Here is a 13,516-nt window from a genome sequence, read left to right as displayed (position 1 = left end):
AAGTTCCTAGGTGTGAACATCACCAGTACCCTGTTCTCATCCAACTACGTTGGTGTCACTGTCAAGAAAACTCGCCAACACTTCTACTTCCTCAGGAGGCTAAAGAAATTTGGTATGTCTCCATCAACTCTTAACCAATTTTTATCGTTGCACTGTAGAAAGAGGACCTGTCTGGATGTGTAGCAACCTGGTATGGCAACTGCTCTGTACATGGCCGCAAGAAACTGCAGAGTTGTGGACACAGCTAAGTTCACCACAAGAACCAGTCTCTCTTATGGTCTCTGTCTATATATTTTGCTGCCTCAGTAAAGCAGCCGGTTTAACCACACAACCCAGGTGTTCTCTTTCCCCCGTCCTGTAGAAAAGCCTAAAAGCACGTACCACCAAACTCAAGGCAGCTTCTATCCCACTTAGCAGATTCTCTTTTCCCTGTCCTTCCACTGGGCTGTAGAAAAGCCTGAAAGCACTTACTACCAAGCTCAAAGCAGCTTCTGTCCCACATTCAGACTCTTGAACAGACCTGTTGTCCTCTTAACCTCACCACATACCTGATTAGGATCTTGCATTTTGTTGTTTATCTACACTGCAACTCCTCAGTAGCTTTTACACTTTATTGTGTATTATTGTTTTGTAAAGTAGTGATTTAATAGGAAACTGACAAGTTTGTTCCAGAATAAATGCCTTAATGTCCTGTGTAATGATTTGATCTGTATGAATAGTCTGTAAGACTGACTTTTCACTGTGCTTGGTAAATGTGACAACAATAAACTAACACCAATACCATTCCAATCTGGAACTTATCTAGCAAAAATGCAACAGTACAAGAAACAGTAGTGTTGGCAGGATCTGTGGAGGAAATGAAACTGTTAATCATTTCCATTGATCTGCAAATGGGGACTTCTAAATGGACGTCTCTCTATTCTGAGACTATGCCCTCTAGTCCTAGAATCCCTCACTATAAGAAACTTCCTCTCCATATCTACTCTATCTAGGCCTTTCAATATTTGATAGATTTCTACGAGATCCAACTCCACCTCCCCACTCTTCTAAATTGCAGCGAGCCATCAAATGCTCCTCATATGTTAACATGTTCATTCCTGGAATCTTGTGAGCTTCCTCTGGATCCTCTCCAGTGCCAGCACATCTTGCCTTGGATAAGGGGCCCAAAACTGCTCGCAATGCTCGATATACTAACAAATACTATATTCGACACTATTTTACCAATCCACATTGATGCATATGTGTATCCTTGTTTTCTGTATCCATCTCCTGGTAGCAGAATCCAGTTATTCTTATTAGTTTTAATTTGCACATATGCAGATCTATATCTGTTCAATACAAGCTAATGATGTAAAAATTATTAGTTCAAGTATTAGTACTAATTACTTTGTGTTGCTATGTACTATATACTTGGTTTCATCAGTTTTATTGATGATCATGTTAATGATGCATTCACAAGTTTAGATAACTGCTTGAAATTATTTTTGTTTAGGTAGCAGATAAAGTATTAAAGAGTGTGGAGAAGAACAAGGTAGTGATTAAATAGGAAACTGACAAGTTTGTTCCAGAATAAATGCTTTTGAAATTACAGAGCAAATTAGTACATGGTAAGATGGTTTCTGCAGATCAAATGAGACCATAATTAAAGGTTATAGATCAAAATGTAATTTTAATTTCTTAAACTTTAATTATTTATATATTAAATGAAATTTTTATTGGATATAATTTTCCTTGTATTGGCTTTTCTCCTTAACATTTGTTATCGTATTTGTAATAGAAGAAATGATATCCCTGAAGTCTTAATTTAACAATTGGCTTGGTTTAGGAGTCTGTTTTTACTTTACACCTCACTTCTGTATTTACCACAATTTTGTTTCAAATTGCAACATAGATTTTCACCGTAGACAGTAATTTATAAGACTAAGCTTGTTCTTGTACGTCAATGGCCGAAATATGCTCGCTATCATAGGATCGTTTGTTTTCAACTGGATTTTGAGCCTTCATCCTTCCAGTCCTCTCAGTTCTGCAGATGTTTTCAGAATGCAGACTATTCTGTGACAAAGATTGTAAAGGTTGATCATTAAATTAATTTTTGGAAGCAAAGCTTGCTGCATAAGTATGCAGCATAACGTCATACTCTTTTTTTAAAAAAACCTGTCATACTTTTAATTAATCAAATTTACTGCAAATTAGTTGCATGACAGACTTCAGATGAATTGTATCATGTCTTAAATACTCTTGCTTTATTATTAGTTGAACAGTTGTTTCAGGAGGAGCAGAGATATTAAAAATGTTACTGGTGACGAGATAACGTTGACAGATTTGCCTGATTTGCATTCTGGAAGGTTTGCACTTAACCTAGAAAGGGGCTGCAAAATTCAAGTTCTTCCAGTTGCATCTTCATCATTTTAGTTTTGATAAATATTTGGATGCTCTGTGATTGATAAAGGCAGATAATGCTGCAGCTAAGCATCTGCGAAGAGGAAAGATGCCAAATTTCGGCTTGGCTCCATACTATTGCTGAATCAAATGGCTACGGATTGAAGCCTCTCTGTGATTTAAGTTAGGCTAGGCTGATGCTTCAGATCTCCACTCATGTGCTGTATTATGTATGAAATGTTTAAAGCTTCACAACATTATTCAAAGAAGAGTTGGTAGTTTAATTTGCACAGATTACCATATGTTCACAAAAATGTATCACTAAAAATCCCAGATTAATTAAGTCATTTTTGTCAGTCGTGTGTGGGATATTGCAGAGAGAAAATCACTCTTACATTTTTCTACATCTATCAAAGCTGCACATCAGAAGCATTTATTTAATGGTACAAAAATTAGATGGCTAAATGATTATGAAAGATGCTATACAAAGAGGTTTGTTCTGATTGTTTAATATCTAAAGAACTGTTGTGTTTTGCATTCTGTGTCTGTCCATATAATAATTATGGTGAAAGAGATGAAAATTGTCAACATTTTATCAATTATACTGACTGAATACTTTGAATAAGTCCTAAATTGCATTTAATTAATGGGTTGCAAGAAGTATTTAAAGTGATAGCAAATTACCAAAACTCCAGGCTTTTGGCTGCTCTAACAGAGTCCCAGACTAGAAAGAGATGTTGGTTTCTTTGAAAACCCTCCACTTCAATACATACTCAGCAATCTTCCTCTCCCTCTAATTATTGTTAGAATTGTACGTTCCCTTTTCAGTAGCTTCTTGCACGCACACTTTAAACATATGTGCCTCCAAATTAATTGATGTAAAAGGCCTTGGCCCCAAAGTGAAAACTTGCTCTCTCGTGAGCTGAAGAAGAATTCAGTGAAATGTGAAAATGGGTATCTAGTAATGCCAATATGGAGGATCAGTTCAAGATAATGCTCTGAATATATTTTTACACTTCCTGTGGAATAAATATTGAATTATTTTTCTGCGCACATTCTGATCCTGGTTTGTTTCTGAACAGAAATCCAAAAAGAGTGCAGAAATTATATTGAGCTTTGTTGTCTGTGTAGTACACAGAGTCTATTTGCTGCAGGGCGTATAACCTGAAAAATGCAAACTATCCCAATACATTCCTCTTCTGAATACAAAAATCTGACTATTTTTAGAAAAAAATACTAATAATACACTGATTAATCTAGATGTGTCAGCTAATCTAGAAATCCAATAACTGACTGATATTATAAGTAAAGAGGCATATATGGTTTTTAAAAAAACCTGTTTACCCATTTGATCCAAGTGACTTCCTTGTTCACTTTGCCCATTACACAAGAGCTAAATAAAATGCACAAACTATAGCAATCAATTGGATCTGCAGAGAATCTGGCCAAGATGTAATACATCCTTTGCTCTTTCCCATTCAACTTATGACTATGCGTTTTCATTTTAATGATTATTCACGTGTTGCTATTTGTGTAGCCAGTAAAGTGAAGCTTTAAGAAACACCATGAAATGTACTTTTTGATGCAGAATCTTCTGTTTGATTGCAGCTATATTTAGATCCTAATTCATTTGCTTCTATAAATTCTCTTACTATGTTTACCAATGTGATATTTTTGCCTTTTATTTAGGTGTGTAAACAGATTTGGCTTGGATTGTATGATGAAAGATCATCAGTTTATCCTGATTTCAGAGATCCTCAGAAAGTCAAAGATTTCCTGCAGGAAAAATATGAGAAGAAAAGATGGTAAATGTTAAATCTGTGCCTGTTGAAAGTGACATGTGCCAATCTGTGGCTGGTTCAGTATTCATCTGTCTGGACTTGGCTCATTATGTATGAAAGGTCTCAGTGTATTAGTTAATGCCACGAGGCAGTTAATGTATATTGATAACATTAGGAAATTCAACAGGGAAGATTGGTGGCCTGGATGGGGTAATGTGCATTGGATTTTGTTATGTTGGAAAAGGTGTGATATGAGCAAACAGGAAGTATGTATGAGGTATTTTGGGGTTTGTCAAGTGTGATTGGGGAAAATAGAATGTATACAGGCAATGGCCGAATGTGTGATGTGCAGTTGGAGGTACTGAAGTCACGTTGATATATGAACAAAATGGCTGAATTGTACGAATGGTGTGAATACCCTTTCAGTGAAGTTCAAAGTAAATTTATTATCTGTATACATGTATGTCATCATATACAATCCTGCGTACTCAGCAAAGCTTGTGTAATGCCCAATACACTGCTGTTGTTTTGGGCAGCAATGAAGGTCATCCATCTCTGTCTGTCCTTGGCCATTTAGATGTAGAAGGATTTTTCATTACTACTTCCATAACAGTTTAGTTTTATCAGTCAGTTGTTGGGCCTGAGCTGAATACACAAACCTGGAGGGTCAGTGGACCAGTCTTAGTCTGGCCTCTACCCTTTGACCTGTTTGGCATGAGTGACCCTACCGAGCGCTAAAACATAAAACCTTAACTCCCGCCAACATAGTTTAGCTCTCTGGGTCATTAAGGCATGCAGGCTAGCAAACACAACAAGGTTGTGGTCCTTTTGGAGGACTCAGCAATCTAGAATAGTAATTATAACAGGATCAGTGAAAGGTCGACCAGAGTGCAGTAGACAACAATCTGTACAGATGCAAATATAAATAAATGGCAATAAATAATGTGAATGTGTGATAATGAGATAAAGTGTCCTTACAGTCAGGTTATTAGTTGTAGGGACAAATGAGTGTAGTTATCCCTATTTTATTCAAGAGCCTGAAGCTCGTTGGGGTAGTACTGTTCTTGAAGCTAGTGGTGTGAGACCTAAGGCTCTTATGCCTTCTACCTGAAACGCTGTCACAGGAAAGCAGCATCTATCGTCAGAGATCCCTACCATTGAGGTCATGCTCTCTCCTTCCTGCTGCTGTGACCTGGGTGGTAGGGATCTCTGATGATGGATGCTACTTTCCTGTGACAGAGGTTTGGGTTGATACAAGTATGCTCATTGGTAGGGAGGGCTTTACCATGATGTACTGGGCTGAATCTGCTACCTTTTATAGGATTTTTCATTTAAAGACATTGGTGTCTTTCCTGATAATGGAAGCATACATTGTAGTACATCATTCTTCCAATTTTAGTAGCTTTATAGGAAGTAATCTGATTTGGAGTTCCCACCACTATTGTAACCGGATCATAATTATTATTTTATTAAATTCTTCAAAAAAAAGTCAAAGATGCTAACCCAGAATCCTTTAACTTTAGGACAAGTCCAAAACAGATGACCAAAAGTACCTTGGCTTTCAGCACAATTCCACAGGTACCATTTGTCATAATGCCACTTTCATACTCTAATAGGTGTGACGAAATATTATTAAGGATCTTAAATTGGAATAACTAAAAGTGATCACAATTGTTACTAATGTTTTTACATAACTTACTATCAATCACAAACAGCCTTTGCCTGTTGATTCTTTGCACACTTTCAAAACTGATTCAAAATTGATTACATATCTTTAAAACTGCACTTGATGAGGAATTGATGTTTTGGAAATTTGGAATAGAGGTGAAATGTATATCCAGGTGATCTGTTGCAACTGGATTGGTCAGGATTATCACTAGATAGGCAAGGTATATGGTTATTTGTGACACTTAATAAAAGTAAAGTTATCTAGAGAATTTTGATTTTGCTGCTTTGATATTTCTGAATAATATCAGACTCAGACATCCAGGCTTCTCTGGATTAGGGCAAAGTTCCAGAGGAATGCTGGGGCACACACTACTTAGTGGGAAAGTTATCTTCCAAGATGGAGAATCATAAATAGAGCGTGCTCTTTTTCTTGAATGAGTACTTCAGTTTATATATTGAGGAAAGAATAAGTAAAGCCATTAAAAGAGGATGCAAGTATGTAGTATGCAGGATAAGTCTTGTTATGTAAGTTCCATTGGCTTAAAGTTGGTGTGGGCAGTGTTGGTGGGTACTTGACTCCAGGAAATCGTGAATGAATATGTTTTAATCTACATTAAGATCTGTCCCTCTGCATGATGAGAAATGATCACATCTGATTTTTAAATAGCATTTCCTCTCAGTTTCCCATAGAGAAAGCATTGTGAACACATTGTTAAAATATCACTATTAGTATAAGTAACTACATTATCAAAAGCAAAAAAGGTAAGACTAAACTTGATCCATTGAATCTTGCATGCAAGGCCTTTTGACATTTTGTATTATAAAAGTTCTAATTCTGGATTTCTGATTAAATTGATGTATATTTGTTAATATTGAATATTTCTGGTGACATTCATCCAATTACAGCTCCAGGTAACAGCTTGTTCCATGTAGTAATAACTCTTGAGAGTTTATGACCCTGAGTAGAGAGTGCACTGACCACATTTACTGAAGGGTCCTTCATTAGTATTCAATCTGAACCAGAAAAACATTTTTTTTTAATTACCTATTCTCATATTCTAACCAAACTCCCCACCCACTCAGTTTTGATCTGCAGAATCAGTTTAATGGTATTGGCATTGTACATCTTAATCAGTAAGTCATGTGACCTTTCCTGTCAGTGAGCAAGAGGTTTGCTAGAAATATAAGTTTGCTCACCCTAAGGAATGAGCTAGTCAGTTTGGTTCAAAGTTTAAATCTCTGATTACTAATTTAGTGTGTATCCTTGTGATCCATGGCAGGAAAATCTTAAAATGTTCCAATTTTGTCATGTATGTACGTCTGGCTAAGCAAGATGGAAATTATTTGTGTTTTCACTTCATGCAGGTGTATAGATTGGAGTTGTACCACTGACTAGGCTCTTTTGACTTTCCAGATCCAGAATTTGTTCACCTGTTTGGCATAATGTGGTCACTGAGATTTGAAGAAAAAGATAATATAATTCTAGAACTTTGGATTGCTTCTGTGGCTTACTAAAAGTGGAGAAAGTTTCCAGTGTTTATCGAGAATTGAAGAATATTTTTTATTAAATGTAGAATGATTAATTAAAGGAGAACAATTTCTGTTAATGCAATCAAAATAATTGTGGCTCTGTTAAAGCTATGCCTTTGAAGTGCTGTGTTCTGAAGTATATGCCCATCCTTTTGTGTTAACTATTCAGTTCTATTTCTCTCTTAGGGATGGCACTGAAAAATGTTTGGTTTCCAAGACACAGTTTATAACTATTTGTCTTGTGTGGACTTTAAAATGTCTTCACATACCTTTTAAATGCAAGTCTAGTTTAGAATTTCATGTTTATATAAAATTTGTAGTAAGGACGTTATTCAGCTTTATTCATCCTTCATTGTTGGAAATGTTGGCATTTGTTTTGCATCCGTAATGGCCAGAGAGGTGGTTGTATGTCAGCCACTTTGTAGTTTGGATCATCAGAGTTTCTGTGGACGCTGGAAATCCAGAGCAACAAACACAATGCTGGAGGAGCAAATCATGGCATGCAGCATCCATGGAGAGGAATAAACAGTTTACGTTTTGGGCTGAAACCCTTCAGGTTGTTGGTTGTTTGGAGTGACATTTGGGCCAGACGTAGACATTATGTAGTCTCACTGGTAAAAGAGGAAAGGAACAGCCCCACAGTCTCATTATTGCCTGGCTACCTCTCCTGATTTATCGTGGCAGAACTGATGTTGCTTTGATACAGTGATTAACTTTAAACGAGGAACTGCACTGGCCAGTACTTCGTTCTGTGTTTTATTCTGTGCATCGGTCTCTACTAGGTTTGTGCCAGCAGATCGAGCCTGGGCAGTGGCAGCAGCCCATGCATCAATTTCAGGTTCCTCAGCTAGCAGCGCAAGTAGCACTCCAGAGGTCAAACCAGTAAAGTCACAAATCTGCGACACCACACCAGCACTTCCTTTGAATAAAGAAACACCAACCCAAGTAAGTGAAGACTTGCATTTGAATCAAACTTGTTGCTCAATGTCTTATTTGAATGACCCTATTATTACCCGTTGATGTTGCAGAAAGATCAGCAGGAAATGAATAATTAATTCTTTGATTGCAGAAGGAATATACCAAGATGTCTAAGAAATTTTGCCCTTTGATTGCAAAAATATGTAGTTTCTCAAATTATGATTGAAGTTTCTGCTTGAACTAATTTGCAAAACTGCATGCCAAATCTTTCATGTATATTTTTCCCCTGTGTATCAGGGATGACAGCATTAAATAGGTTAGTCCATTTTAACAATTGTTTTAAGACATCACTAATTACTTTTGTAAATTGATTAATCTGTTAATATTCATTTGAATATAATTCTGCATGTAAATTGCCCCAAAAAGAAGCATAAATTGAAAAGATTTCATGAAGCTTTACAATGACAACAGTCGATTGAATCGTACCAGACTAATTCAATTTAATAAAGCAGTTGGGCTGACCTTGTGATTGTCTAGCTTACCGTTTTTTTTAAACCAGCAGAAATCACTTGTGCTTCACATAACTAGCGTATAAAATTCTTTGATTTTTATTTTTCTGTGGCTTGGAATTTGAAGTAAAATTAAATGAATGGAAATTCTACCTTCGATTTTTAACACTTAACAGGTAAACAAGACCTCAACTTAATATAATGTAAGGTATCGTACTTTCACAATGTGGTACCTCTCAGGGCTGGACTGAAATTAGTGGGGATTATAAAGTCAGCTCCATGAGATGCACGACATCTTAACAGACAGGTGTCAGACCTGAATCATGAATATTCTAAAATGCACTTGCTGATTTTACTTTAATAATTTATATTAAAGCTATGAGTGTACATGGTTCTTTTGTGAGAAATTACTTGCATGTATTTTTGACTGCGGTGTGTGAAGATGGTTTCCATCTGTCCTTTTGTTGTGAAGCCTATTTGATACGAAATCACAATTTTGATAGATGTTTGATACCTGAAACAAAAATGCAGGAAATGTGCTGAAATTCAGACAAGTTCAATAAAACAGGATCAATGTTTCAGGTCATTGACCTTTCTTCAGAATCTCAGGGGTAATACTTTCAATCTTTCTGATTACCCTGTTAACTCTTCGAGTGGAGCTGAAAATACATTATTTTCCATTTTGCTCCAAAGTCTTTGACCCAGAGTGTTACATTTTCCTCTTTTGCAGATGATACTTAGTTATCCTAGCTTTTTTCTGCTTTTATATTTTATGAACTTGTTAAATAAGTAATTAAGGAACATTTTCTACAATGGCATTAAAATAGCATAATGATTTTTTCACTATGTGTCAATATTGGTTCATTGGCCAATACTAAAATGGTTTCCCTACATGATGAGGAAAATGTCGAATGGCAAATGATTCAGAGATTGGAAAATAAGCCATTTGCATTATAGCAAGTTTTAGTTTCATAGAAACTGAAGTATCAAATACTGGAAAGGTAATTGTGTTGAAGTATAATTTGTGTGTTCATTGTTTGCAACAGAACTACCTTTTGATCTTTTCACAATAAATACACAATTTTTTTCAGCCTGCGACTACACTACACTCACATTTTAAAAAAAAACAAAAATCTTGCAAATAATTCTGAGGCCTAGAGGTTTCATTGACAGTTGCTGAGGTAACATTGCTCCCTGTGGGACGTGAAAGTGATAAGTATCATTTTTTTACATATTGCCCAACAATTGAAGTGGAATAGTATAATCTTGTAATTTCACTGCACCAAGTGTTTCACTAGTGACAGTCTCCTAATAAATTAATTCCCAATTAACAATAATTTCACATCACAATCATTTTGTTGGATATAGCTGGAGTTAATTTGTATTTCTTGCATCCAAAGGAGTGATACTAGTTGATGCTAACCAGTATTTATATAGATAGTGGTTATGATCTGGCATTCAAGGCCTCTAAAAGTGTTGCAGCCCATTAACCTAGTCTTTTAAAAAGAGCTTGTTAGAAGGTCAAGGGCAAATTGTAACGCTGTAGAGACAAAGACTGACCAGATTGCTATTTTAAGGGCTGATGTGAACTCATTGGGCTGAAAGTCGGCCTCATGTTATAGTACAGTAATTCAATTACTCAGCATCTTCTTTCCTAGCATGGTAATACAATGCTGAATATTTGTAAAATTTTACTATTTACCCAGGAAAATAAATGGTATTGAATCTGCTGAGGAGCACTACTCAGAAAAGGCAAATGTATTCAGATAATAGAACAGCGTCAACAGAGAGTAAAGCCATCTTGGCTCACTTCATCCACTATTAGTTACTATGAATGTTAGAACTGCTGTTTAAAACCACAGAAAGGATGACAAAGGGTTCATAATTTCTTAATTATGCAAAAGCTGCCCAAAATTATGCCTAATTTCTGGCAAAACTGGAAAACTGTGATAATTAACCCAGCTTTGGAGGTGATGACTGCCACTGAGTTATCATTTAGCATGATTGACACCTAGTCCTAACAGAGTAAGAATATGGATTGATTTTCTATATAAAAAAAAATTCCTGGCTTTGAAAACCCCATATAGAAACGTAGAAAATAGGTGCAGGAGTAGGCCATTTGACCCTTCGAGCCTGCACCACCATTCAGTATGATCATGGCTGATCATCCAACTCAGAATCCTGTACCTGCTTTCTCTCCATATCCCCTGATCCCTTTAGCCACAAGGGGCAGGGATTTGGGATTTCTTTCACCAAATCCTTTCCCAATTCCTCACCTTATGCAACCACCCCTTCTTAGCTCGTTATTCACTGAATTCACCTTTTATGTGACCTCCATCCTCTTCCCTTCACACTGTCAGCTCTTGTCCTCTCCAGTAGATTCCCATTTGTCATCCTTTGTGCCTTTGCTCCCATTCAATTTGCAAGTGAGGAAATCTAAAATTGTGATCACATTTCCTTGAAGTCTCCAGCAGTCAGTCGCTCCCAGGGATCTCAACAGGAGAAGAAAGTGGCTTCATTTGACCTCCTCACTGACCTTGGAGGGGACATTTTTGCTACTCCCCAGTCTGCGCCTCCATATTTTGCAGACTTTGCACATTTTAACAGTCACACAGGTAAGATAATGTTTACTGGTTGTCTCTTTGTGCTGATGTCACAGTGAGTAATGAAGGTTTTTAACAGTTTTGATTTTAGGAAAGTGTAAAAAAATTTAAATTGTGCAGCTTGAAACAGTGCAAGCTTATTTGCAACTGTTGAGAATATTTAATTGCAGATTGATCAAAAAGTTAGAATATTTAGCAAAGATGTCTAAAGGTACTTTGAGCTGGCATGACACTTGAAATGGAATGTTCAATTTGTGTCTTTTTGGGTGAATCTTTTGGATACAGCACATTACATTCATAGGATACCCTGGGTGTCTTTCTGTTTGCAATGTTTCTTTGAAGTGATCTACCATTGAATATATGAAAATAACTGCATCACATTTACTGATAACTATGCTTCCCAATTAATCTACACTAAAGTTCTTCCCAGTGTTCTTCATCTAACCCTGTCTAATTCTATTTCTTCCTTAAAATGCATGTGATATTTGTCACATCTTCCCTTTGTAGAAGTGAATTCTACATTCTAGGTTTAAAAACACACTCTGTATTCCTGTATTGGATTTGTTTCTTAGTCTCACAGTGGGGGTACTTCCGCAAAATCTACCCATTTATCCCTTCCCAGCCCCTTCATTCCATCCTTTGTGGCTGTATGTTCTTTGTTCTGGTATTGTTCAACATTAGCCTTTCACTGTACCCACTCCATTCCTACATTTTGTTTAAAGTAGTGTAGAAATTAGTTCGATATGGGGAACATCATTTTTCAGATTGAGTTAAAGTTTAATATGATGCTGTGGCGACCCATTTCCTGGCACATCCGAACCGGCTCACAATTAGCCAGCTTTCCGGTTAAGGGAGATAGCCTACAGGGGTTTGCGAGCACAGAGCTTTGGAGCCTCTGCGCCACGGGGGGCAGGTTGAGGGAGGCTTAAAAGTGAGGCTGAGGATTTCGAATAAAGTTTTTTCTTTCGACTGCAGTTACCGACTCCGTGTCGTAATTTTAGCGCTGCGTGTAGCACACCGCTACAATTGGTGGCCCCGACGGTCCAAACGATTTTTGGACCAGAAATGACAACGCCGCCTCTGTTCATGCAGTTTCGTTGAAACTGCCGGGTTTCTGGACACAGCGACCGAACCTATGGTTCCAGCAAGCCGAAGCCCAATTCCACGTTCACCAGATCACCTCAGAAGACACCCGCTACTACTACGTGGTGAGTTCCCTCGACCAGGACACAGCGGCCCAGATCGCGGAGTTCGTACAGTCGCCCCCGGTAGACGGCAAGTACACAGAATTCAAAGCCCTTCTCCTCAGGGCTTCCGGACTCTCACGGTGCGAGCGGGCTGCCCGTTTACTGCACCTGGATGGCTTGGGCGACAGACCTCCTTCGGCTTTAATGAATGAGATGTTGTCTCTGGCCGATGGACACACACCCTGCCTCATGTTTCAGCAGGCTTTCCTGGAGCAGCTGCCCGAGGACATATGCCTGCTGCTGTCCAACGTGGATTTCAGTGACCCCCAGAAGGTGGCAGCCCGGGCGGACTTGCTGTGGAACGCCAAAAAGGTGAGCGGGGCGTCCATCGCACAGATCTCCCAGCCACGCTCCCAGCAGCAAACCAGTCCAGGCCCGGCCGCAGAGCCCGCCAACCCCCGGCCCAATGAACACTGGTGCTTCTACCACCAGCGGTGGGGCGCAGAAGCCCGCCGTTGTCGCCCGCCCTGCAAGTTCCCGGGAAATGCCAGGGCCAGCTGCCGCTGATGGCTACGGCGGCTGGCCATCGGGATAGCCTCCTGTATGTGTGGGACAGAAGGTCGGGATTCCGGTTTTTGGTCGACAATGGTGCCGAGATCAGCGTTTTACCTCCGACGAGTTACGACACCCGCAGCAGGGCACCGGGGCCCCCCCTTGAGGGCCGTGAACGGCAGCACAGTAAGGACCTATGGCACCCGTCAGGTGCAGCTACAGTTCGGCTCCAGCGAACTGGCTCCAGCCAGTTCACGTGGGACTTTACACTGGCCGCCGTAGCCCAACCGCTTCTGGGTGCGGATTTTTTGCGGTCGACCTGCCCAGAAAGAGACTGGTACACGCCGAGACCTTTCAGACATTCTCCCTGAGTGCAGCCCAGTTGCCAG

General features: G+C 38.7%; 2 protein-coding genes across 7 annotated transcripts in view; one reads left to right on the top strand and one right to left on the bottom strand.

Annotated features, from left to right (window-relative positions):
- The window catches only part of LOC132407685 (thiamine transporter 2-like), a 105,543-nt gene that overhangs the window by 25,031 nt on the left and 66,996 nt on the right, over window positions 1–13,516 (bottom strand). Inside the window, exon 6 of one of the 2 annotated variants that reach the window (XM_059994560.1) lies at window positions 8,346–9,299. The exons of the other annotated variant lie outside the window; for it this stretch is intronic. Coding sequence (XP_059850543.1) covers window positions 9,274–9,299 — 26 coding nt within the window. The 3' untranslated portion in view covers window positions 8,346–9,273. Of the gene's footprint in view, window positions 1–8,345; window positions 9,300–13,516 lie in introns of those variants that run through there. 2 annotated transcript variants of the gene reach the window in all.
- The window catches only part of agfg1a (ArfGAP with FG repeats 1a), a 64,692-nt gene that overhangs the window by 7,425 nt on the left and 43,751 nt on the right, over window positions 1–13,516 (top strand). For all 5 annotated transcript variants that reach the window (XM_059994478.1, XM_059994469.1, XM_059994503.1 and 2 more), the window contains exons 3-5: window positions 4,069–4,184; window positions 8,141–8,303; window positions 11,250–11,400. In XM_059994478.1, coding sequence (XP_059850461.1) covers window positions 4,069–4,184; window positions 8,141–8,303; window positions 11,250–11,400 — 430 coding nt within the window. The remainder of the gene's footprint in view (window positions 1–4,068; window positions 4,185–8,140; window positions 8,304–11,249; window positions 11,401–13,516) is intronic.

Source organism: Hypanus sabinus, chromosome 2 (genome assembly GCF_030144855.1).
Source record: "Hypanus sabinus isolate sHypSab1 chromosome 2, sHypSab1.hap1, whole genome shotgun sequence".
NCBI classification, from domain to species: domain Eukaryota; kingdom Metazoa; phylum Chordata; class Chondrichthyes; order Myliobatiformes; family Dasyatidae; genus Hypanus; species Hypanus sabinus.
This window is presented reverse-complemented; position numbering and strand designations above follow the sequence as displayed.